At 46.1% G+C, this 26,403-nt stretch overlaps 1 protein-coding gene across 1 annotated transcript in view; it reads left to right on the forward strand.

Moving 5' to 3' along the window:
* The first annotated feature begins 1,503 nt into the window (after positions 1 to 1,503).
* The window catches only part of Deptor (DEP domain containing MTOR interacting protein), a 129,820-nt gene continuing 104,920 nt past the window's right edge, over positions 1,504 to 26,403 (forward strand). Inside the window, exon 1 of the mRNA XM_038342710.1 lies at positions 1,504 to 1,794. Within this exon, the coding sequence (XP_038198638.1) occupies positions 1,673 to 1,794 (122 nt within the window). The 5' untranslated portion in view covers positions 1,504 to 1,672. The remainder of the gene's footprint in view (positions 1,795 to 26,403) is intronic.

The following is a 26,403-nucleotide window of genomic DNA, read 5'->3' on the forward strand; positions in this document are numbered from 1 at the left end:
GATGATAAGTTAAACAATCTACAAAAGGTGCATGGTGTCCGGTCAAGCAGAAACATGAATAAAAGCTCAGCAAACTGTTACAACACTCCAGTAAGCTGTGAGGACTGGTCTTTTTTAGAGCCCTAGGGAAGACTAATGTGAGTTTTTCCTTTGGAAAAAACAGAGAAGAGCTTGATGCTCATGTTTGTAATCCCAGCCCTTGGGAGGCTAAGACAAGTGGATCATGAGTTTGATGTCAACCTGGGCTATAAAGCAAGATTCTATCTGAAACAACATATTTTTATCTGTCTCTTAAAAATGAGACTACAATGCTTTTATTTACCAAAAATTGGACTTTGTGAAGTGCTAAATGTTCTGTTTTTTATTGTGCCCTGTAAGGATCAGAACCCAGTCTTCAGGAAGGCTCAAGTAATATTCATAGCAGCAAGTGGTGTGGTCTGTACTGACACTTCCTGCATGTTGCTACAGTTATTGCTGTCCTAGTACTTGGGTCAAGGTACACAGACACGAGTGCCTGTATGTTACAGAAGGGAAACTCAAAAGAGACCTCAAAATATCTATTCGACCAAGAAAGACACAAGCTCTGAAGTGCAGTTACGCGAACATTTACAAGCTAAAAATGAGAAGGGATGAGGACAATCCATTTTTATCATCACTTTAGACCGGTTCTGCCATTCAAACGTGTTTCACTCCACTCTCCTGAAGGTTTACTGTACTGCTTCATCGTGTCAAGTGGACCGCTGTTGTTTTAGTTTGTTTTATGAGACAAGGCGTCTTTGCAGGCCAGTCTGGTTCAAACTCACCATCCTCCTGCCTCCTTCTCTGGAGTTCTGGGAACACAGGTGAGTCACAGCACGCCTCGGAAGATGCAGTTGTTTTAAAAACACACCCTAAAATCTAGACTGACCTTGCCTGTTTGCAAGGGACCAGGCTCCTCACTCCTCCTCGCTGCCTTCTAGATGTAAACGGAAGGCAACGTTCAGATTACGATCTGGAAAAATTAAGCAAGGCAACGACCTGCCTGAAGCATCTTTAGTGCACCAGGTGTGGACAGGTGCTAGCTACAATTATTGTAAGAAGGGATTAAGAGCATTTAGTTAGGAAATCACAGGCATGAAGCCAGATTCTTAGTCCTTTTCAACCCCAGGTCAAGATGCTTTACTGACTCCACCATAAGGCAGGCTGGCTCCAGAGAAAGTCGTCAGGCAGAGTGGAATGCCCTTTCATTATTTGAGTATATGATTCTCGTTTTTATTCTCTGCAACTCGGCTATGGAAAGTACAGTAAAAATGCAAACTTCCCCAGCATGACTTTGGAAGTAAAAAAAGAAATATAAAAGGAGAGAAACACTCAACCTCCAGAAGAAACACTCAACCTCCAGAAGAAACACTCAGCTCACTGCCCCGCCCAGATGTTTATGTTTTCCTCCTTGGCCCCGCCCCCGGCCACGAGCGAGCCCAGGCCACGCCCCCATGCCGAAGTTCCAGTGTTGGACTCGCCGAAATCTCCAGCTTGCCCGCAGGGATTCCCTCACGAGCCAATCGCTTGTGAGCCACGGGACCGCCAGGAACAAAGATGGCCGGGGCGGCCTCGGCGAGGGCAGGCTGATTCGAAAGCCAGGCACCCGGCGGGACAGCAAAGGCAGAGTAGCAGCAGCCGCGCGGTCGGGAGCATGGAGGAGGGCAGCGGCGGCGGCAGCGGTGGCAGCGACAGCAATCCCGGCGGGAGTGGTGGGGCGCATCAGAGAGAGCTGGAACGCATGGCTGAAGTCCTCGTCACCGGGGAGCAGCTCCGGTAAGGAGAGGCGCTCAGTCGGTGGGCTCCCCGGTTGCCCTGCTCGTGGTGCCCGCCGCGGTCTGGAGAGCACTCGCGGTCTGGCTGGTGGCAGGCTAGTTGCGTTTGGCGCGGGTACCGTTGCGGACGCCTGGAATGGCTGGTTCGCTGGCGCGAGTGCTTTGGCGGCTACAGCCCCGGGACTGGCAGCCTCAGGAAGGCTGCAGGGACCGATGCCGGGAACGCATGGTGCAGGCTGCGCCCTAGCTGGGCTTCTGCAGCCCTGCGTCCCGTGGACTCGCCACCCCTCAGTGTGCGCGGTCTCCTTGCCAGGTTTTCCTGATGCCAGCCTAGCCTGCTCGGTCCGAAAAGAAGGATCGGATCGGACCCCAGCCCCTGGACTTCCAGATAAAAGGCACCAGCTCCACGGTTGCCTTCACTTCAGCTTTCCTTTTTGCTAGCAAGACATGCTTTTCTTCCTTGAGCCCCAATTTACTTATATGTAAAACTGGGCGGATCTCTGCGAGCCCCTTGAAGGGTTGCTCTAGCAGAACGCTCATCTTGGAGAACCTTTCGGAGCCCTTTACCTATCCCTTAATTGGCACATTGTCAGTTGTCACTTGGGTCCGCAAGGGGGCGGGAAAGTACCTTGTTCAGGGCCCACGTTTGGGACCCTGGAGTTGGCCGGTCGCCCTACACTTTTCCTAGAATTATCACTTTCCCAATCTCACAAATCCAGGAACCAGCACAGCTCCAGGGCTTCCCCGCCATTCCCACCGCTTCCTGTTCCTTTTTCTTGGGCTTATGCTTAAGACTTGTGCTTCCGCAGCTGCCGATACTGTGGTCATAAAGCAGATTGTCAGTTAAAATGAGTCCGGCTCTGCGGCATTTCTGCCAGAACTTGACCACGAACGAGCCCCTGGTCCAACCAGAAAGAGGTGCGCTACTTTCCCCCACTTCTTGGCTTGATTTTTTTTTCCCGGCCATTTTTTCAGTTTCTAAATGATTATTTCAAGACTCGAAGGAGAATTTTGCAGAGTTCCCTGGAGGTCTGATAAACCACTGGGCTTTGCAGGACTCAGTTTGAGGAAGTAGCTGTTCAAAGAGGATGCTAGTCTGAATTAAAAACCTGTTTTCCTTCATCAAGAGTATTTTAAATAAGATGATGTAAAGCTTTTCTAATTTACTCTGATTTTCTTAATAGTGTAATGCTTTGCTGATGGCTGCATTGCTGTTTGAGAAAGGCTTCCCTTGGATGGGAGTCCTCACTTTTCATTTCTTTTACAAACATTATTGTGTCCCCAAATCACTTTCTCTTTCAAGATGCTGTCCCTTAAATGTATCTTTCTTGACTCCCCAGAGCGCTTCCAGGCTTTCCCACCACAGTTCTGCAGACCGAAGGGCAATTAGGTTCTGACTCGGGAGTTGGAGCTGGGTTTGAATTTCTTTTTTTCTTTTCTTCTTTTCTTTTCTTTTCTTTTCTTTTCTTTTCTTTTCTTTTCTTTTCTTTTCTCTTCTCTTCTCTTCTCTTTTCCTTTTCTTTTCTTTTCCTTTTCTTCCTTCCTTCCTTCCTTCCTTCCTTCCTTCCTTCCTTCCTTCCTTCCTTTCTTTCTTTTTCATTTTTTGAGACAGGGTTTTGTAACAGCCCTTGAACTCACAGACTGGGTTTGAATTTCTGTTGCCCCACCATGTTACCATGACTTTGTTTTGAGAAGGGCTTTGAGCCGGAGTGAATCCTGGCTTTGCCCTTTACTTAGGGAGAATAGGGCCTTAGACAAGTTATTTAGGTAAGGAGGATGAGTAACAATGGAATTAACCTTGCAGTGTTAATTACAAGGATTATGTGGAGTTAGTGCTTACACCACTAACCTTGTGATCATCAGCCAGTGTAGCTGAGCTTGGCCAAATGAATGTATTTATTTGTCTCAGCCATTTCCTCATCCGTAAAGTGGCCCTGAAGATGGAAACATTTCTTGGGGTGCTTTTGAGAATCTGACCCCAGGGGCTTCCCGTATCAGTGAGCAACCGGCAAGGGCTTGCTGGAATGCAGTGGTGCTGCTGGTCTCTCTGCGCCAGCACTTTTGACTTCCAGACTTGGTAGGATGTGTCCAGAAGGTCTGGGTGATTGTTAAGAGCACAGGATGTCAGCAGACTGCCCCGGGTTTTCTTGTTTCTGATTCCACCTTGTATTGCTTCCCTGACTTTGGGACAGTTGGCTTCTGCTCTGGCCTCAGTTTTCCTCTTTAGAGAAGGGAGATCAGTTGGCTTCTGCTCTTGTCTCAGTTTTCCTTCTCAGTTAGAGAAGGGAGATTTAAAAGACAATTCTGTTTCGGTTTGGGAAGGGCTGAGATGTCACATCCAAATTTGAGTATGATGGCATGCACCTGCAATCCCAGCACTTGGGTGGTGGGGACCACAGAATTGTAAGTCTGAAGTTAGCCTGGCCTACATAGTAAGTGCTAGGCCAGCAAGGCCCCGTCTTTAAAAAAACAAAAGGAAATAAAGCAAAAAATTTCTGAACAAATATTAACCATTTAAATTTGGAGGATTCAATTTCACCTTATTCTAACTATTTTAAAGCAATTAAAGAAATCTTGCTGGGAAGTGGTGGTGCACGCCTTTAATCCCAGCACTCGGGAGGCAGAGACAGGTGGATCTCTATGAGTTCGAGGTCAGCCTGGTCTATAGAAAGAAAGAAATCCTACCATGTGTGGGCAGGGACAGGGATTATGTGTACCGCTGTGCCAATGTAGAGGTCAAAGAACAGATTTCAGGAGTCCTTTCTTCCGTGTTTACATAAGTTCCCAGATCAAATTCAGGTTGCCAGGAGTTCACAGCAAGCACCTTTACCTACTGAGCTATCTCTCAGCCCCACCATCGTGGCTCGTGTCTGTAATCCTAGCTCTTCCCGGGTCAGGCAGTAAGGTCAGGCGGTCCAAGTCCTTGGATACATAGTGCGGTTTGAGGCCAGCCTGGGTGGGCTTGTGGGACCCACTCTCAGCAAAACAAAGTTACATAAACTTAGAAGTGATGAAAGTGGTTGTGTGCCTGTTGTCCTAATTAATGGAGGGGCAGGTGTCTGGCCATCCTTACCGTCACTGCCAGAATGGATTCTTCTGTTCGAGCTGTCCTCATCTCGAGTGAGTCCTGAGGTTTGGTGGTGACCAGGCTTTCTGCCTCTGATTGCTTTGCACCCACTGCAGGTTACCCCTGCCTTATCTTTGGACTGCTCTATTGCTTCGTGGTCATCATGGTGAGGAGCAGGTGATGAAAAAACGAGAAAATCCAAGGGGAGGGTGCGAGAGAAGTTTCATTTCCAGCTTGATTTATGTTCAACTTTTATTCCACTTTTTGGAGACGTACATCCATAGCCCAGACTGGCCTAGAACTTATGACAGTCCTTCTGCCTCAGCCTCCCAAGTTCTGGAATGATAGGTGGGGAGCTACCACACCTACCTCCTTTTCTTTTCTGATTTTGTAGCTGTAGAATGGGGTAAGATCCCCCAACTGTCAGATTGTGTTGTTGGATAAAGTGAAGTCCAACATGGAAACAGCTGTGTACAATAATGCGATGAGTTGCAAAGAGTGTTTTGATCGTTGTGAATTCCAGCTGCGGAGCAAGGGGCTGGCTGCACGGGGCTGACACTTTGTAGCAGTTGGTGCGTAAAAACAACAGGAGTAAGGACAACAGGAGTTACCATGCACCTACTCTGCTTTCTTTTCCAGTAGTACCTTTCCCTAATTCTCCTCGGGCTCTTCCCTCATCTCAAAAGAATTCGCTTCCTTGCCCCGATCTTTTTTTTTTTTAATTGTTTGAGAATTCTATACATGCACATAATATGTTTTGATCAGATCCACTCCTACTTCTCCCCTTCAGCTCTCCCGTAGGTCCCCCGTGTTTTCTCAATTTCCTGTATGCTTTTTAAAACCGAGTCCTCTTAATACTGCCAGGGTTTGCATGGGTGTAGGGCGATCTACTGGAGCTTGGGTTGTCCCCCAGGGGCTGCATCGCTGAAGAAAAACGGTGTCCCCCTTTCCAGGCAGCCACACATTGACAATAATTCCTCAGCTGGGGGTAGGGGTGGGTTGTGAGCTATTCCCCCATCCTTGGTGGGATTTCTTAGTAGCTTGAGCTTGTGTGGGTCTTGTACAGTCATCTCTGCTGTGAGCCCATGAGCGAACGGGCCTGCACGTCTCGAAAAGACTCTTGCAACTGTCATCCTCTTCCTCTGCCTCTTACAGTCTTTCTGCCCTCTCTTCCTCCATGCTCCCTGAACCACTGGAGTAGGTGGTGGGATACAGGTCTGGGATGTAGGGCTAAGCACTCCACAGTGTCTTATTCTCTGCACACCAACTGGTTGTGAGTCTGTGTATCCATCACCATCTCCTGTCAGAAGCACCGGTGAATGTGCAGAGCTGCGTTAATACATGGGTATGAAGATGAGTCCCTTAGAGAGTATTTTAATCCTCTGTCCTTTTAGCAGAATAATAGCAGGTCTTCTGTAGGACCTAGAATCTCCCCACTCTGTTCTCAGCTCAAACACCAGGCTTGGGTTCTGCACTCTGTCTACCTGCATGCTGCCATGCTCCCTATCCTGACGATAAGGGACTGAACTTCTGAAATTGTAAGGGAGCCACCCCAGTTAAATGTTCCCTTTATAAGAGTTTCCCTGGTCCTGTGGTCTCTGCACAGCAATAAGAACCCTAACTAAGTCAATGTCGCAAGCTTCTCTTTTATCTGGAGCAAGCACGTGCCATCACTAATGACTACTTCCACTGTGCGATTCACTGCACAGTGGGCTTTAGCCAAGTCATAGGCAGTTGTAGTTCTTTAAAACTGTGTGATGTACTTGCCTTCCCCCTCCCCCGTAACAGACTGCTTTCCTAAAATCATACCATCTTGCTGTTGCCTACACACACACACACACACACACACACACACACACACACACACACCATGATCACCACATGGTCCTCCTAAGTTTGCTTTCCTTTATTCATTCCTTTCTTTGAGACAGGATCTCACCATGTATTCCAGACTGACCTTAAACTCCATAATCTTCTCCCTTAACCTCCAGAATCAGAATCCTGAGATACCTGACTGTATGCAGAAGGATGGAGCCAAAGAGAATGTTCAAATAGCTCAAATAAGAGAAGTGGGAATTAGAGCACACAGACTTGGAAATAGAGAAAGACTTGTGACCTAGGGTTATCATATCAACCGTGATCCTGTACAACAGGAGCTAGCCTGTGATCTCATTTAGAGTCCCCAGTAGCACTTTCAGAGGTAGCTTCAGAACCTAGCAAAGACACATGTATTGGTATTGCAAAGACATTCAAGCCCACTCACTCCTGAGCACCCACAGGCATCTTCTAAGGGCCTTTCAAGTCTGTTGAATTTGGAGCTGAAGCTTCTCTAGAACTTTCAGAAGGTCCCAGAGGAACCCTTGGAGGTAACCTTAGCCTTTACACTTAGCTCTCCTGGACACACTAGCAGAAGGAAAGCCAGTAGGCTATAGCAAAGACAAAGCTGGGAGTTGTGGCACACATCTTTAATCCTAATATTTAGAAGGCAGAGGCACATGGATCTCTGTGAATTCCAGACCAGCCTGGTTATAGAGTAAAACCTCGTTTCTAAAACAAATGTATAGTCAGGAAGACACCATTTGGAGTCACTGTGTCGTGGGAATGAGGCAGGACCTGGTGACAGACACGTGTCCGCTCTGCTGCCTGTAGCTGACTGATGAGTCCTCCAGAGACTTTCACCAAATGAAGTTGGGATTCTTCACTTTGCCACAAAAATGGACTTTAGGACAAGTCAGTGTGAAACAGAATTGGAGTTTATTCATAAGAGATTTTTGTATTGGTTTAAGCATGGAAGTTAATAGCAGCAGAAGCCCTTAGGAAGGATAATACACACCCAAGAACATAGTTGTAGGATTCTCAGGAGCCAGCTTGAGTGTCTTCATAATAGGAAGGATAGTATACACCCAAGAATTTAGCTGTGGGATTCTCAGGAAGCAGCTTGAGGGTCTTAGCAATAACTATATATGTGACTTTGGTGGGTTCTGAAGTCACGTCCGAAAGTGTTGCTGAGGAAAGTGAGATCAGGGGCTGGTTCCTGGTGTGCATTGTGTGGGATTACAGCTGATAAGGACAACCTAGCTCACAAGGGTTGCAGAGGAAGTAAGGTATTTATACTGTAAACAAAAGTCTTCTTTATGGTCTGTTTCTAGTTTGTGAGGTTCCCTGAAAATTGTAGGTTTACATCTGGGAAAGGAGTAAGACCATGCCAAGGTGAGGAAGTAGTCCAGGCTGTAAGCAGGGTCGCTTGCGATTTTAGCAGTCTTGTTTGAAATCTCTCTACAAAGAAAAGGACCGATCTCCTAGGTAGGCAATTTTTACAGCAACCTTTGTCAACTGTGCTTGAATATCTCAGCTGATGAGATATTTAGGGAGACCCACGGGTAAGGGGCTCCTTGCTCTTGCTTTGTTCCTTCAGTTTTTTTCTGGCCCTGTTACCAATCTCATTTGCACAGGTGCCAAGAGTAGTGTATTTAATTGTTGTCAGGTGAAAAGCTTTTCCAACCTGCCGACAGATGCTTTTCTGTGTCTCATCTCATAAGTTAGCTGTGAGAGCCAGGAGCACAATTCTGGTACAGTAGAAGGCCCTGAGCATAGATTCCTTTCTTATGAGGAAGGAGAGCATGTAGAAGAACTTTGTGATGTACAGGACCATATGAAAGGAGATAAGCTAGTAATATTCAAGGAAAATTCAAGAAGTTATACCCCTTTGTAGCTGTTGTTTTAAACTTTTACTTTATTCATGTGTGTGTGTGTGTGTGTGTGTGTGAGAGAGAGAGAAAGAGAGAGAGAGAGAAAGAGGGGGGGGGGGGAGCCACAGCAGCAGCTTCCTCTTCAGAAGAGAGATGGAAAGGAAGAAGGTCTCAGGCTGGAAGTGGAAGGAAGATCCTGCTTGCCTCAGTGGAGGGGGGAGTGGGCGGGGCTTATTTCTTAAAGCGATAGGACAGATTATTATTATTATTATTATTATTAAATTATTATTATTGGGCTGGAGAGATAGCTCAGTAGTCAGTAGTAAGGGGCACATACATTTGCATAGAGCCTGAGTTTGGTTTCCAGTACCCATGTTGGGCAGCTCAGATCCACCAAAAATTCTAATTCCACATGATTTGACATCTCCTTCCAAGAACACCTACCTTCGATGTGCACATACCTACACAGAGACACACATGCAGTCCCATAGTTTTTTAAGAAAATTATTTTTATTAAGATAAATCTTAAAAATAATTATTCAGCATAACTCAATAAATAGGAAAGCTGAGAAATACTGATATTAGGTTATTCAAAACCTAAGCACTGGAAGAACAGAAGACACTAACAGGTATTCTTGTTGTTCTGTTTTATTCATTCATTCATTCATTCATTCATTCACAGAGTCTACATAGCCTGCCGGCCTGGCTTCCTCTCCTAGGATTATAGGTGTGTATCATCACAGCCTCTGGGCATTTGTGGTCAGGAAGGACTTAAGGAAGCCATCCTCCTAGCATAGAGAAGGTAGCTGCGAAGGAGACTCTTGCGGGGCAAAGGGGTCAGGAGAAGTTCAGCTCATAGCCAATAACCTAGGCTTCACATTGTGGGAAAGTAGGCCAGTCGGGACCTTTGGGGTCCGGGCAATCCTGATATTGAAGTCGCACCCTTACACGCTTGTGGCAATACTCTGGCACAGTGCCAATATCTTGATGGAATTTTCAGATGAATCTGGGACAAAGCATGATGGTAATCAACGTAGAGGAAGAGGATAGATGTATATGTTTCTCTTCAAAACCTTTTTCATGGCGTCCTGTTTGTGTGCCCCCCCCCACCAGTGTGTATGTGTGTGTGTACATATTTACAAGTGTGTATGTGTGTGGGTGCACAGGCATGTGGATGTGGGGGGCCCAAAGTGTTGACATCAGTGTCTTTCTCAGTCCGTGTTCACTTTCCATTCGGAGGCAGTATCTCTCACCGAACCCATTTTAGCTAGTCTAACTAGCCAGCTTGCTTCAGGGAATCTCTGTATCCGTGCTGCCTGGATTTTTCGCAGGTCTCAGAGATCTGAACCGCATTCCTCATACCTGCCTTGGAAGCACTTTATCCACTGATCGATGACTGCAGAGCCCTGCCACCTCCCCGGGCCCAGGTCTCTGTTTTTCTTGATAGTTTCTGAAGAAGGAGATATTGGAACACTGAACCATGCCGCCATTAGCTGAAGAAACATGACAGTTTCGGGTCCAAGTCTATACCCTGTGTGTATATTGTTAAATTATGTCCATAATTCTGTATAATAATTCAGTTATCTCTATTCTAAAATGGGAAGATCCAAGGGCTGAACGGTTTCCCTACATTTATGTAGGTTATTCATATGAGAATTTGTTTCTTGGATTTAAAAATACAAGGCTCTCCCTGTGGCCATTCTCAGTCTTATGACTGTGCATGTCATTTGTACACTGAATTTCCCTGAAACCACCACATTGGTTTTGAATATTCTGTATGCCAACTGATTGACTAGGACTTTGATTCTCCAGAGTTGGAATGACCCAAAGCCAAAATTATCTCTGGCTGCCTTTTGCCTCTTTACTAACCATTTATCACTAACCTCTTTATCTGCCCTAACACCCGTTTATCAGGTAAAACCTTTGGAATGTTTTAACATAACAGCCAGCCTCCACCAACCAAAAAGCTAAGAATGCCACGAGCTAAGCATCTGAGACCTGTAGCACAGATTTCCCCACTTGTAACCCTGCCTACCTGATGTTCCAGCCAACACGTTCGCAAATGCATTGGTTCATGACTTTTGTTCAGTGACCGCAAAAGCTCATCTGACCTCTTTCATAACGAAACACATCATTCAGGATAAGCTGAACCCACATTGCCAGGCCATGGTACTCATATTTGGCTCATGATAAAGGATACCTTCCCCGCTGGACGGTGGCAGTGCTTGCCTTTAATCCCAGCACTCGGGAGGCAGAGCCAGGCAGATCTCTGTGAGTTCTAGGCCAGCCTGATCTACAAGAGCTAGTTCCAGGACAGGCTCCAAAACAACACAGAGAAACCATATCTCGAAAAACAAAAAAACAAAACAAACAAATAAACAAACAAAAAACCTTCCCCACCTTTGAGTAAAATATATAGTTTGCAACTGTATGCATGTAGGGCATAATTTGTATTTAATTGGTAATTCATACGGGCTATATGCACTGTTTTCATAGATGAGGGGACATTGTGAGGCTTGGTTAGTACCTGTTCTGTTCCTCTTCCATGTTCTTGATTCTCCTCTTTGGGCATTAGCTTTGTCTTCATGAAGAAGATCTCTTGCTGTCACACAGTAGCCACCAGCATAGACCCAGGCTGAAGACAAGGTTGAATGCTATTAGCCACCAACACAAGCCTTGAACATTGATTTTTTTTTTTTGACTCATCGTAACTCATGGACATTGGTATGGCTGTATCATGGTGAGGAGGATGCTGTTCTCCTGTCTACCTTAGCTCAATCAGGATCTCTCTTGAGGACAGAGATGGGGTCATCCCTACCCACAGAGAGGTAGGGGGATAATGATCCTTCACCAAAGGTCATTTGGCTTCAGTGATGACAAATGGATGTCCCCCCCCGCGCCCCTCCCCCTACCCAGAGTCTATAATGCGATTAAGGGAAATTTTAGGGAAAAATACCTAGTGGGGGCATCCAAGGAAGAAAGTAGCTGTAGAAAAGACACAGGTTGGGATATATTGACATGACCTTTGGAACTGTCTGCTCCTAGTATCGTGCCCGCCCCCTCTGTACCGCATTGCAGTGACAGCCTGTCCTGAGATACCCTCCCTCCCCATCCCCCCGCCCCCAACAGCCACTAATGATTATGAAACTACCGTTCCTGTGTGCTCAGCAAGAGCAGTAGAATAAGCCAGACGTAGTGCCCTTCTGTAATCCCTGTAAACGGGAAGCCATAAAGTCAAGGCCATCCTGGGCTACACATTGGCTATCAGGGCAGCAAAGGCTAGATAGCAAAACTCTCCCCCTGCTCCTTCCCACACCTAAACAGAAGAAAAGCAAAGCTGTCAGCAAAGGGACAGAAGCTGCAAATGGCTTTAGTCTGAGTTGCAAAGACCGATTTGTACCCCTTGAACTCTGATGTCTTTCTAAGAAATGCTTCCACCCAGAAAGACCCAGCCAAGGCTGCCGGTTATCTTTCTGTATAAGCAAAGCTACTTAAGGAGCAATTAAGGCGGACATGCGCGGACTTTCTGGAAAAGTCTATAGCGTGCTTTTACTTGCATATTCTGAGGAGAGGTCTCGCAGGTCAGCCATTTCAGCTCATTTTGTCAAGTTCTTCCTTTCCATCTCTATAAATTAGAAATTAGAGATAACCTTTGACGCCAGCATTTTTTTTTCTCTCTCTCTGGTTAATGAGATTTCAGTTTATGCCTAACTAACCGCACGCTGCAGTGACATTAGCGCAGGAACTTGGCCTCAGACTTTGTACCGCCTCATCATAAATGTAACTGAGACATGAACCCAAGTAAAAGTAGTTTTATTCTCTGATAACTGTGAGTCTCACCTTCTTTTTCTTTTTAATATGAGGCCCGTGTCTGCATTTCCCATGCCTTTCTCCTTCAGCGCTAACAGCACAGCTGTGATAGAAGCGGCCTAAATTTGCTTGTGCTGTGTTTACTACAAAGAGGAAATGGTGGAGAAACATCCACGAAATCGAAGAAGCGGGGCCGGGAGCCAGCACATTTGTTGAACGTTCACCATTTGCTGACTTTGCACCAACAGTGGCTTCAAGCCAAGAAGCCCGGCGTCTGCTAACGGACGACTTCGTTGTAACTCACCATTGCATCTTTCCAGGGAGATGTACCAGTCAGGGATAAAAATTCAATCGAAACCACTATTCTCGGGCTACTGGGAAGGCCCTGTAGGTAAAAGCACTTACTTCCATGTCGGACAGCCACATGGTAGAAGGAGAGGACCAACTTCTGCAAGTGTCCTCTGGTTGTCACATGTGCCCCGCCCCTCAAAGGAGTTAATTAAGAAAAGAGAAATGGCTGTTCTAGTACACTAGGATTTTTGAGTCACTGCTTATCCTGGAACAAAGCAGTTTACTAATTTACATGCTTAATGAGCCCGGGGGACTCTTCCCCCATTGTCTTCCTGCTAGCTGCTTTTGGGGTGCTTATTTTGCTGCTAGATAATTTATTCTCCTTAAGGGGAACACAGAGGAGAGGAAGTTGGTTTGGCTCCTCAGCACTTCTGAATGAACGTTTATCTAAGGAAGACATGGAATCCATGTGAGGATTGGGAGCCTCCGGCTGTTCTCATTCCTCCTATCCTGTCCTGATGCCTCTGTATCCTTAGCTTTCCTGCTTGTGGCCAGACCTCAGAAGAGTGCTTAGGAAATGGGGTGCCATCTCCCAAAGCCCCCCTCTTCCTGGACGGCCTAACCCTTTCTCCCATGGGTGCTGCCGGAACCTTCAGAGGAAATGTCTAATGGCCAGGACTTAGTTATCTCTTCTCTTTCTCCTCCTCCATTGGTCTTCCTTCTCCTCTATCCCTTCTTCCTCCTTTGACAGAATCTTAGGTAGCTCAGGCTGCTGTCCCAAGCGCTAGAATTACAGGCCTACCCCACCATATGCAATTTCTCGGTTTTTTTATTCATGAGTGTCTATTTGTGGGGACCGTGTTGGGTGGTTCCCAACACACACATTATATATATATATATATATATATATATATGAATGAAATATATATATGCATTATATATATGCATTATATATAACTATATATATAACTATATTTATATTATATATATTTAAATGTCTCCTGCTACAAGCATGAACAAAAGCTAATTCTGCTTGGTATGGGATAGTCCCTGACATGAATACAAGGTCAAGAAGGTGAAACTATTTTACTTTTGTCCATTATTTATATAGATGATTGTGCATCATTCCATTTTTGTAACTCTAATGACATCCTCCCTGTCCTAGAAATAGGGTAAAAATACAAATAGATGCTTGTTGGTTCACCCCTAGTGGAAACTGAAATTGCTTTTAGTTCTAACGTCGTGAGACTGCATCTTCCTGTTGACTCCTTTAGAACTAGGGGACCACTGGGGCCCTGGACTTGAATGCCTGCGCTTTGCAGTTCATGTCGGGAGGAGGAACTGAGGGCTTTCATTTGAGTGAGCTCACTTCCTGTCTTCAGTTTTGCATCCAAGACGAAAGCACTTGGCAATTCTATCAGGAGCCTCGTAAAATTGCTTTCTCTTTTGGTGTTGTAGTCTGCCACCTCAGTATGTTGTTGGAGCTGCTGAATATTGAGGACAGAGACACCTACTTCAGAGTCAGCTGCTGATGGGACTGTAGTGAAGTCGTTAATGTTGAACTTTCCTGGCCTCATGCTCCCACAGCAGCCATTAGAATACACAGCTCGAATGCTGTCTGGGAAGAAAACGGGAGGCGATGCTGCTTATTAACTATGGTCAATAACAACATTGTCTCTACCAGTTTTCCCTCCCTTTCTCTCAGTCTTGTGATACGTGTTTGTGCTACACTTAAGAACATAAGCTGACATTTAGACAGCACCTTGTAATGTAGGAAAGATTTTACGTGCTTTATTCTATGTGCCCTGTCCCCATTGAGTCTGTTGATCCTTGGTCTTGTTCACTGAGAAAAGAGGATGTGAGCGATCAGCCAGATTCCCTCCCTGTTTAGCAGTTTTTGGAGACAGTGTCTCAGGTATCACAGGCTGGCCTACTGATTCACTGTGTTGGGAAGAATGACCTTGAACTTCTGATTCTACCAACTCCACCTGCTGAGGTTATAGTTGTCTGTCACTATAGCCAGTTTACCATATGGGAGATTGATCCCAGGGCCTCCTGCATGCTAGATAAAACCCCACCCCTCTAATCACATCCCCTGCCCAAGTTCTGCAATATTTTTTCATTCACTGTTATGTCTCAGTGTTTGGCATAAAGATGGGTGAATGGTGAACATGAGATGCAAGTGTGCTAAGGGGCAAAAATGATTATAACAGAAAGAGAGTGGGGGATGAAGAAGGAGGAGAAGAGACAGAGAGGAGGGAGGGAGGAAGGAAGGAGAGAGGGAGGGAGAGAGAAAGGGAAGGAGGGAGGGAAGGAGTGAGGGAGGGAGAGAGGGAAGGAGGAAGGGAGAGGGAGAGAGAGAGAGAGAGAGAGAGAGAGAGAGAGAGAGAGAGAGAGAGAGAGAGAGAGAGAGCACAAGAGCACCATAGTCACAAAATTAGCATGAGTAGCAGAGCTCCTATTTAGGATTTTAAAACCCAGGTCCCTCATTCAGTTTTGCTATGGCAATGTTCTAATTGGCTGACTGAAGTTGTTTTTAGTGGTACTAAACCACCATAAATGAAATCCAGCTGAAGAAAGATCTGATACATTGGTCTTTCATCATCTTTATAATTTTTGAAAGCCGTATTATTATTTTTATGTTTATGTATGGGGGTCATGGAGGTCAGAGAGTAACTCAGTGGAATTGGTTCTCTCCTTCTACTGTATGTGGGTTCCAGGAAGCAAACTGAGGTTGTCAGGCCTGTATGGCAAGTGCCTTTACCTGCTGAGCCATCTTTCTGGTCCATTGCTTGCCATCTTTATTTATTTGTTTGTTTGTTTATTTTTTGAGAGAGAGCTTTCTCTGTAGCTTTGGAGCCTGTTCTGGAACTAGCTCTTGTAGACCAGGTTGTCCTCAAACTCACAGAGATCCACCTGCCTCTGCCTCCTAAGTGCTGGGATTAAAGGCGTGCGTCACCACCATCTGGCTGCTTGCCTTCTTTAAAGATTGAGACTGGCCGGGCGGTGGTGGCGCACGCCTTTAATCCCAGCACTCGGGAGGCAGAGGCAGGCGGATCTCTGTGAGTTCGAGACCAGCCTGGTCTACAAGAGCTAGTTCCAGGATAGGCTCCAAAGCCACAGAGAAACCCTGTCTCGAAAAACCAAAAAAAAAAAAAAAAAAAAAAAAAAAAAAAAAAAAAAAAAAAAAGATTGAGACTGAACAACCAAGGCAGGTAAATTTTCAATGTGTAGGAGTTTGCCTCTCAGTGCTAAATTTTCAACACAACTGGGGTCAGACTTTTGTCTGACATCCTGATATGAACATCCTTCTTCGCGTGGGCACCTCTGCCCCTAAAGGAGGAAGTAAGCTATCTTGAGTGGTATCGTGGTGGCTCATGAGAACAACACTGTGTTAGCTGTGAGGACCCTGCTCTCAAGGAACACATGATCAAAGGTCCCAGACAGAGGTTCTGGAGGTGCGTGTCTGGTGAGTTACAACCTAGCATGGTATTTTTGCGGTGAAAGGGTATCCTAGCTACCGTGGGAACCCTGGCTGGAAGGGACAGACTGCTCAGGAGAGAGGGACTGTAGAGACTTTCCCCAGGAGGGGACAACTCAACTATCTTGCTAGGAGTTTACCAGGAGCACACTGGGGAATAGCGAGACAATTGAAGCATAGACAAGAGCAAGAATAAAGGCTTGCGTGTATGACATGCCATGCTCGGAGGAGTCTTGTGGTCCAGGGGTTTTCCAGGGCTTTTGTTTACCCACTCCTAACTAAACATATGCTGATACAGATTCCCTTCAAAATAGGCAGATTAAGTTAATAGCTATGGTCAGGCACTGTTCCAATGTAGTACAGATTCGATACCCTTCACAAAAGAGAAACAGTTAAATCTTCAGGATAATGTAAATCAGTAATTAAATAAATATAGACATTTTGATATTTTCTTGCAGTTTCCAAAGGTTGGTCTTAGATTTTTTTTCTTTTATCACTCATATTTTTTCCCTCCCTCCCTCCCTCCCTCCCTTCCTTCCTTTTTTGTTTTTTACTTTGTTTTTTTGAGACAGGGTCCCACTTTGTAGCCCTGGCTGCCCTGAAATTTACTATGTAGAGCAGGCTGGCCTGGAAATTAGAGCTTCGCCTGCCTCTGCCTCCTGAGTGTTGGGAGTAAAGGCATGCGTGCGTCGTCACACCAGGCTAGATCTCACGCTTTATTATCATTTCTGTGTTTCTCACATCCAGGTGTCGTGCTCATTCATGTGCCAGTGTGCCTGTGATAGCACACGTATGGAAACCAGAGAACAATTTTCACGAGCTGGTTCTCCTTTCACTACATGGTTTCTGGGGACTGAACTCACATTGTCAGGCTTGAAAGCAAGCACTTTTACCTGTTGAGCCATCTCTCCAACCCTCTAGGTCACAGTTTAGACCGTAATCCTCACTGTAGTGCCGCCTGTCTTGCTGTGTCTGGTGTTGCTGTGTACCCTAAAATGCTTGGGTTGCATCAGTTTGCAGTATTGCTGTACCAAGCCTAAAGTTATGAGCTGTTTCTCGGGTTCTTTTCCTTTCCTTTCCTTTCCTTTCCTTTCCTTTCCTTTCCTTTCCTTTCCTTTCCTTTTTTCCTTTCTTTTCTTTCCTTCCTCTCTCTCTCTCTCTCTCTCTCTCTCTTAAAGGAAAGACTTTCCTAGGTTTTCTCAGGGTCCTTTGCATGGCTTCTCGTCCGCAATGTTTATGTTAGATGGTCAAGTCCCTCATAAAACTCTCCGGGTCTCCTGAGCCCATGTTGATACTCATCTGGGACAGTCATATTTCTGTCACTTGTCGCTTGTGCAAGGAGCTGATGAAAGGGACACTGTGATGCACTTGGCACAGAGAAAAGGCCACTCGAGCTGGTGAATAGCCTTGCATAAGCAGGAAGACAGAATGAGGCTATTCTTCCCTCCCACTGTTGCTCTTACTGGGAAGGATAACAACATCAAAAGCAGATTTGTTTCTGTTGATCTCTGAATCTTTGGGTGGGTGATGCAATGACAGAACTGTCTTTCTCACATGGCAACCAACGAGACACCAGGTTAGTGACAGCTTTCCACTGGTCAGTGGTTCTGAATAAGCTGGAGAGCAGTGGGCTGGGCGAGCACGCCTTCTTCTTGTAATACATAATTCCATCACATTGCATTATGGGTTGATTGGAGGCACAGATTTCTTCACTAAAGGAACCTGATTGATTAGCCGGCTGAATTTGGTCTGGGTTAGAGCTTCCTCATCTATCACGGGTAACATGAAACGTCAGGAGAAAGTTCAGAAAACTGGATGCAGTGCCGTTGGCAACAAATAAGAAAATATGATGGCAGAAAACAGGAGAAGAAGAGATTGTTCTTATACTATGCAGAATCAGGGGTAGGAATGTAGCTCCGTGACATAGTGTTTGTCTACCATGCACAAGGCCCTGGGTTCAAATCCCAGCACCACATTAAAAAGGAAGACGGCCTACAACGATCAAGGAAGGATCGTAGAGTATTGTTTTTCTGAACACGGACATTGTTCAGTTTTTCTTACCTACTAAATTATGTACAGCAGTTCATTATACCAACCACATACAAGCTGTTATCCCCCTGTTGTCACACTAGAGCAAATGCTTGCTGTTTAGCTTGCCACTTTCTGTTTGGGGATCGAACCGCAACCATGAGAATGCTAAAACTCGTCCCCTGCCACTGAGCTACGTTCCCAAGTCCCCGGTGTTTGCTTTCCTTTGTTCAAATTTATGTTTCAGTCTAAGCAACTCTTACTCTGGACCAATTCCTCTTCCTGGCCACTGCTCCTCCCTCAAAATAAGGAAATTGCTTTTGAGGTTAGTTCCTGGTCCCTGAATTTTGTTGCATCATCCACGGAAAAGCCACTAGTTTCATAAACGTGGGCTGATCTCCTGGCAGTCTTTAAGTTTCTGGGAACAACAAATGAGTTAACTGATCATAATCCTTCAGGGCAGCTATACCTGTGATGCCAACAAAGAGTCATCCCCCTCCCCCAAGGAAAAACTGGTGTCTGAGTGTCACTGAGGAGCCAGGACAGCCTGCAGAGTCCCAGAGCAAAAGTATTATTTCTTTCTAGTGTGTAGTTTAAGGTTTTGTCCTGTTGGTCTTGCATCCCAGCGTCTTGCGTATAATAAAACAAATATGCATATAAGATCCTGTAGGTGTGTGCGGTAGTGAGGTGATGTTCAGTTGAGAAAAGCCTCTCAAGCGCCCATTAGAATCTTAATGATTTCCCCAAGTCCCTGTCCAGCTAGCTGCCTTTGCTTCTGCTAGCCTAATTAACAGTGTGACTCTTCAGACCTCGCCAAATGCCACTCCAGTCCAAATTGCAGCTGTCAGGAGGATGTGACTGAGAGCTGATGAGATTTTGCTTAGCTATCTTTAGAAGATACTGTCTTTGGCTTAATGGGTGCCGTGTTTGAAAAGTAGCCACAGGTGGTTGGAGCCCTGCTAGGCCTTCTTTGGGCTCTAAATAGTTCTTGGTAAGTTTTCAGATTCTTTATGTAATCACCAAGAGGGAGCTACTCAGCCACCATTACTTAGTAGAGAATTATAGAGAAAATGGAATGTGTGGTTTGTGCTTGCAAAACAATAGAGAGCTCATGAAAGACCTGAGTGTACAGAAACACAAACACACAGACAACCATGCAAAAGTGTGCTCTCTCTCTCTTTCTCCCTCTCTGTGTGTGAGTATGTGAGTGTGTGTGTGTGTGTGTGTGTGTGTTTGTTGAGACAGGGTCTTATGTAGCCTAGGTTGGCTTTGAACTCATGTGGTAACGGGATAAGCATGAACCCCTCAGTTTTCTGCCTCTGCCTCCTAAGTAATGGGAGTACAGATGAGCACCACCACACCTGGCTTTAGAACTAGTCTTACAAGAGCCAATATAACCAATCCCAGTGACACAGGCCTGAAACCTCAGCTAGCTGGGAGGCTGAGGCTGGAGGATCTCAAGTACAAGGCCTGCCTAGGCAATAGAATGACTTCAAAGCCAGCCTGGCCAACTTACCAAGACCCTATCTCAAAATAAAAAGTAAAACTGGGGCTAACGGTGTAGCTCAGTGGTGGAGTCCTTGCATGTCACTCGCCAGACTCCATGCTCCATCTCCAGCGCTGAGATAATAAAAGTATTTAATAGTGGCGCACACCTATAAACCCAGTGCCTGGAAAGTGGAGGTACAGGGATCAGGAGTTCGAGGCCTTCCTTAGCTACATGGTGGGTTTGAGACCAGCCTGAGCTACATGGGATCCTGCCTCAAATAACAAAACAAAACAAACGCAAAGGAAGATTGAGTCTTGGTGAGAAATTACTTTCTCAGTGGCCCGTGTTCTTTGCCACTTGCCAAGTGTTAATGACTAATTCAGCCACCAGGGTAAGGCTTTCTCCCTATACGCAGGGGCGCAGGCGTTTCCTGTGGCTGACCCAAGTTCACCCAAGTATCTTCTAGATCAGTGGATCTTGATCTGTGCGCCGAGACCATTGGAAAGCACATGTTTCGGATGGTCTTAGGAACTGAGATGCTGCTCAGTAGCAAAGAAAGTAATTTTATGGTTGGGGGGGGTCACTACAACATGAAGAACTGTATTAAAGGGTTATAGCTTGAGGACGGTTGAGAACCACTGCTCTAAATGCCTCTCAACAGCCCTTCCCATCACTCCTTAAGTTTTTATTCTTATTATTGATTCCTTATTGCATATTTGTGTTCCCATCGTTGTGGCCGGGACTCGTGTTCTCATTTTTGTGTGTCCTATCCCTCTCTTCCATGTCATCCTTAGAGAGTATGTTAACAGAGTTGTTTGCCTCTAAGGGTGCATGCCTTGCCTGACAACAAGGAGCTCAGGCAACGTTTCTCAGTCTCTCCGCCTGACTCCTTCAATGGGTCATGTGTTGCCTGCTAGAGGGTCTTGTCTGCCAGCCAGAGTGCCCTCTGTGGATACCTGACTCGATCTGGCCAGCAGGTAGAACCCAAGTAAGGCTGAGACCCCTGCCGCAGACATATTCTGTGGGGAAAGGAGACGCTGCACTGAAGGAAGGCTCACTAAACACTCCCTCACCAGGGGCACCAAGCAGACACATGGTTGTTGAATCACAGAAAAGGGGCAGCTGCGACCCTTTGAGGCGCTGCTGGCTGTTTCACCGGGGTGAGTATGCAGCCACCAACAGGCCAGGCCTAGAGACTCAGTCTTTGCATTCTGTGCTGTGTGGCTGGTTTCTCTCCAGGTCCACAGGAACATGGCAACTTGGACCTTCTTACTTGAAACCTGCAGTAAACCACGAGAAAGTGTGGTGTGAAAGAATAAAATAGTGCTCTCCCTTCCCCTCACCTCTTTCCTTCACTCCCCTCCTTCCTCTTCTTCCTCTTCCTCCTCCTCTTCTTTGTTCCTATGTTCTTTGAGAAAGAATCTTACATAACCCAGGCAAACCTTAAACATACTTTGCAGGCTATGTATCTGGGGTAAGCCTTGAATTAATTCTCAATCCTCCTGCTTCCTCCCTTCCAGTGCTGGGATCACAGGCAAGAACCAACATGGCTGGAGAGAGACCATTCTTGACTCACAGGATTTGTACTGAATTGAAAAAAAAAGAGAGTTAATGCAAGGAAGAATAAATATGGAGTTGTATTGGGGCAAACGCAAGCATTAGAGAAAATAGGTCCTGGAGGAGTCAGGGAAACTGATCTCGTCTGGCTGGCAAGCTCCTGGGAAAGGAGGTAGCGGTGAACTTGAATGTGATGAATTGGCGAGGCTATAGGGAGAACATATCCATCCTCCAAATGATGGAGACAGGCAGAAATGAAGGCAGCACATTTGGCTAAAGTAGACAATAGGAAAATGATGTTGGGTGGATTCAGTTTTTTTTCTTATTTATTTAACTTTATTTTATGTGCATTGGTGTGAAGGTGTCAGATCCCCTGGAACTGGAGTTACAGACAGTTAGTTGTGAGCTGCCGTGTGGGTGCTGGGAATTGAACCCCAGGCCTCTGGAAGAGCAGGCAGTGTTCTTAATCACAGAGCCATCTCTCCAGCCCTAGGAGAGACTGGTATAGAGACATTTACTAGTGTGTGTACCTCTTATACACAGAGATTACAACATTTCGTTAGAAAGAACCACCTGTTTCAACACACTGCCTGTCTTAGCTGGGGTTTCTATTGTTGTGAAGAGACACTCTGACCCCAACAACCCTTATGAAGGTAAAGCACTCAATTGGGGCTGGCTTACAGCTCTGAGGATTAGTTCTTTATCATCATGGTAAGAAGCGTGGTGGCATGGTGGCATGCAGGCAGACTTGGTGCAGGAGAGGGAGCTGAGAGTTCTACATCTGGATCGGCAGGCAGTAGGAAGAGAACGTGATGCTAGGCTTGGCTTGAAGCATCTGAAACCTCAAAGCCCACCCCAGTGACGTACTTCCTTCAACAAAGCCACTCCTACTCCAACAAGGCCTCACCTCCTAATAGTGCTGTGGGCCTATGGGATCCATTTTCATTCAAACAACAACAGTGGCTATGGGAACTAGGCCACCCTGAGCATTTGTCTCTAGGCCTGGTATGAATATTATATGCATGTCTACTACCCTTTCAACAATACAGTTTCACCATAGCTGCAAGTGTTCTTGAAAACACTTTAAGAGCTTATGAAATAATATTTTTTTTAAACTCAGAGAAGCCTGTGTATTCTCATGGTAGAGGTGGGGACCACCCAAGCCTGTGGCACTGTGGCAGCTTCAGGATCTGTCTGTCCCCTGGACTGAAAATAGATGGGTCGTTACCCTTCAGGGTGTTTTACAGCATGCCTCTTAGCACAAGCTTCTCTTTAAAACATGTTCATCTGTGTTTGGATGCCCAGAGGAAATGTTTGCTGCTCCATGCTTCCCAGCCTTGTGCTTTGTGGTTGATCTTTTCAGGACAAAATGTGCCTCAGACGGTCTGTTCTATTTTGATCCTGTGAGGGGAGATTTTCCCTAGAGGCTCATCAGAGAGTCCACCAAAACAGATTCGAGAGTAGAGAGATTTGGGAAAGAAATCCAGTTAGCTTCCTTACTTTACTGGGTCCTGAAACTCGGGTCCAGACTGGGGAAGGGGAAGAGGCCTCCCCACCACAGCATCTAGACAGGAAGTGTACGCTCTCCAGTTAGGTGCCATCGCCCCTCCCAGCAACGATGATGCCTGGCTCCTGTTGTCAGCCGCACCCCTCAAGTCATTGTCTTGTTTGTTTTGTTTTGTTTAGAACGAGTCTCATTACACATTCCAGGTTGGTCTCAGGCTTGCTTTCTTCAACTTCCCAAGCTGGGGTTACAGGTGTGAGCCCTCACTACTGCCTGTTAATCATTAATGAGTAGGTGGGGAGATGCCTTTCAAGGAAGGACCGCATAGCATCCCTAAAACCCCAGCTAAAACCCCAACTAAGCCAAACTCTGGGGGTCAAGTTCCTGTGTGAGCCCTGCGTTGTTTTTGCAAGATGTGTGCCTTAGCCCCAGTGTTCCCAGCTTGTCTGTGGCAGAAGTCCAGGACCTGGGAATATGAACGCCGGGTGGGGGGGTCACATCGCTCACCATACTCTGCCCAGCATAGATCTGCTTGCTCGGCCTCCCCTGTGGCCCATGTTTCTCACTTCCCTATCTTCTCTCATCCTTCTGTTTGATTTCAACCCAGGTGTTTGCTAACCAGGGCCAAGTCAGCATCAGCAGCACCCCCCTCCCCCTGTTGAATCAGAAAAGTAGGCTAGAAGAAGGGGCAGCCTTCGCTGTCTCGACAAGCCCCGCTGATGGTTCTCAGGTCCGCCAGCTTTGAGAATCCATTTTCTCCTCTGGATGTAATAATTTCCACCTCAGTTGGCAAATAAAGCGGCATATTTAATTACAATAGGCAACGTTTTGCCTGTTTGATGGTGTTTTATAATAGGTCTTTATCTTTTCCCTTGTCTAAAATTGTCGCCAAGTCTGTTTCTTCCTGGGGATGAGCTTCAGAACTAGTTAAGCCTCTGGGTGGCATTTGGATAGGTGGCGTCTTTTTCAAGGATGGATGCAGGCTACTGTTATCAGAAATGACTGCAAGGCTGTCTGCAGTTCTGCGTACGCACTAGGGGAGCAGCTGCTGTTCCTATGGTGTTGCTGGGGAGCACGCTGGATCATTCTGTCAATAGAAAGGCAGTCAAGGTTTATACCTCAGCTAGGATAACAGGGCAAAGAACTTAAATTCACTCAGTCTCCCTGTTCCCATCTATAAAAACGGACGCTGCTGAAATCTTGAACTGGATGGGCTGATGTTTTTCCACTTACGGCAACTCGTTGACTTTAGTTATGTTTGGGTGATGCCGTAGCAGTGGGGAGATTGTTTATAGCACACCTCATGGGAAACTAGGTCTCTGCTTGTTCTTAGGGAGTAACCGGGGCTCTCTTAGAGGATTCTGTGGATTTAACCTTCTATCATTTCTTCTAAATCTTTAGCAAGAGAACAGCCAGGTCTCTTCAGGTTGCTAGCCCACCACAATCATCCCTTGTTTCGCGACTACATTTACTTTAGGAAATCACAGAAATGTGTATTTAATGAGAGATGGATGGTGCTTCTGCCAAAATCTGATAATAAAGTACATTATATAGTAACTAATAAGGCTCAACACTGGATACTCCGCACTTTAAATGCGTCTGTCACTGAACCCTTACAACACACCTATGAGATGTGTTTTGTTAACTTTCATTTTTATAGATAAGAAAGTCAAAGTACCAAGAAGAGAAATCACACGCTTTGTCCAAACCTCACCGGGAACAAAGGATCTGTCTGACCTTGAGTGTTGACTCACTGGCTCCTTAGCTCTGCTGTGGTGAGCCAGTGGCGCATAGTGAATGGAGTGAGCAGGAGCTTATTTCTCATTTGTTGACTCAACTGAGACTCTCAGTCATACCTGGAAGCCGTTACTTTGTCTCTTCTTTATTTGCTGCCATCTGAATAGCACTATTCATTAATCCCTGGCAGGATCTTGGGACCAGAGGTCAAGGAGAGAACAATGTGTTTGGCAGTTTGAGAACCGCTGCTGTAAAGTGTGAAACCCTGTCTGTGGAAGGGAGTGGCGGGTCAGAGAGCACGCACCCCCCCTCATTAGAAGGGGCTGACAGGGACAGAAGACTCAGAATGGGGAGTGTGGTTCTGGCCTTTACCAGGGAAAAACAAGAGGTGGTTGGCATAGCAACCGGCATGGTCCTGTGAGTCATCCTTTATCTTCCACAAGTTCCTCAAACCTTGTGGACTCATTTCTTCACCTGTAAGGCAATTAGAGGCCTCAGACTCCTGGGCGTGGTGTGAAGATAAATAATAACCTGCTTTAAAAAAAAATTCTTGGAAAGGCACTTTGCAAACAGGAAGAACGTTTTTCTGACTCATCAGAGGACTAGCTGGCGATGCGCTGTGATCTCTCCTTGGCTCTTTGTTTATCCAACAGACCTGTTGAGAAAAAGCTAAAGCGTGGAAGCCAAGTGAAAAATCCTTGGTCTCATACCCCAGGGAAGCTGTATTCAATTCATCTTATCATGGAGGCCTTCCTGTATCCCTCTTTAGTATCTCATACCTCCAGGACGAGAGGAGAGCTTAGAAGGCTCAGAGCCTTGATGCACATGTTGGTCCTCTGGATGTGTGTCTTGCATGCACTGCCGCTAACTCTCCAGCATGAGAGAACCCTCTGACACATTTCCTGTCTCTAAGTGTGTTATCTTAGGTACAGAATATCAGCTCAATATACACAGGAGAGTGGCGGTGTCTTTTGCAGGCTCTTCCAAGGATCACCTCTGTATTTATATTGGTACATAGCTCTGTGATAGCTCTGTGATCTTCTGAGTCCATATGACCACAAAGTAGGCAGGATAGTGGTGATTCAACCCTGTGGCATTGGATGGCATGGAAAGCTCTCCACGTGGAAATCAGATCCAACTGGGTGGTGGTGGCACATATCTTTAGTCCCAGCACTCAGGAGGTAAAGGTAGGTGGGTGTCTGAGTTCAAGGCCAGCCTGGTCTACATAGTGAGTTCCAGGACAGCCAGGGCTGCGTAGAGAAACACTCTGGAAAAAAAAAATCAGATTTAGATTCAAATCCCGAGTCTGTCCTTCTGTCCTTTATAAAACGTAACTTGAATAAGTCTCTCTCTCTCTCTCTCTCTCTCTCTCTCTCTCTCTCTCTCCCCTCCCCCACCCCTCCCCTCCCCCTCCCTCTCCCTCTCTCTCTCTCTCTTCGTTCCCCCTTGTGTCTGCTGTCAATACAAAACACAACTCTTGTTCCAAAGGGAAGAGACAGTTTACCCTGAGTCAAAGATGACTACAGCCCAGGACCAGGTGGTCAGGTTGCCCCAAATGACATGCTCCACCACGGAAGCATTTACTAGAGCACTTAGGTGGAAGACAAACACGAATAGTCACATTTCCTGAGACGTGGGGGGAGGGGGAAGGAGTTGGAACAAGTAAGAGAATCTCTTCTAGAGGTTATAGGTGCTGATGATAACATTCGGCCCTTCGTGCTGGTAGGAGCCAGGTGATCTCCTGGCAACTTAGTTAATTATTAGCTCATTCCAGATGTCTTACCTGACAGTCAGAAAGGTGTTAAATTCGATATAGGGGTGGCTGCTAAATAGCTACTAAGGAGACTGGGATAGCCTAAGATAGTTTTGCCCCTGGATTTGCAATGTTCCATCTTGCCACTGTCAAGACTGCAGCACCTTCAGCAGCAAACGAGTGTGATATTGTCTTCCTGATTCA

The sequence above is a fragment of the Arvicola amphibius genome, chromosome 9 (assembly GCF_903992535.2).
Source record: "Arvicola amphibius chromosome 9, mArvAmp1.2, whole genome shotgun sequence".
NCBI classification, from domain to species: domain Eukaryota; kingdom Metazoa; phylum Chordata; class Mammalia; order Rodentia; family Cricetidae; genus Arvicola; species Arvicola amphibius.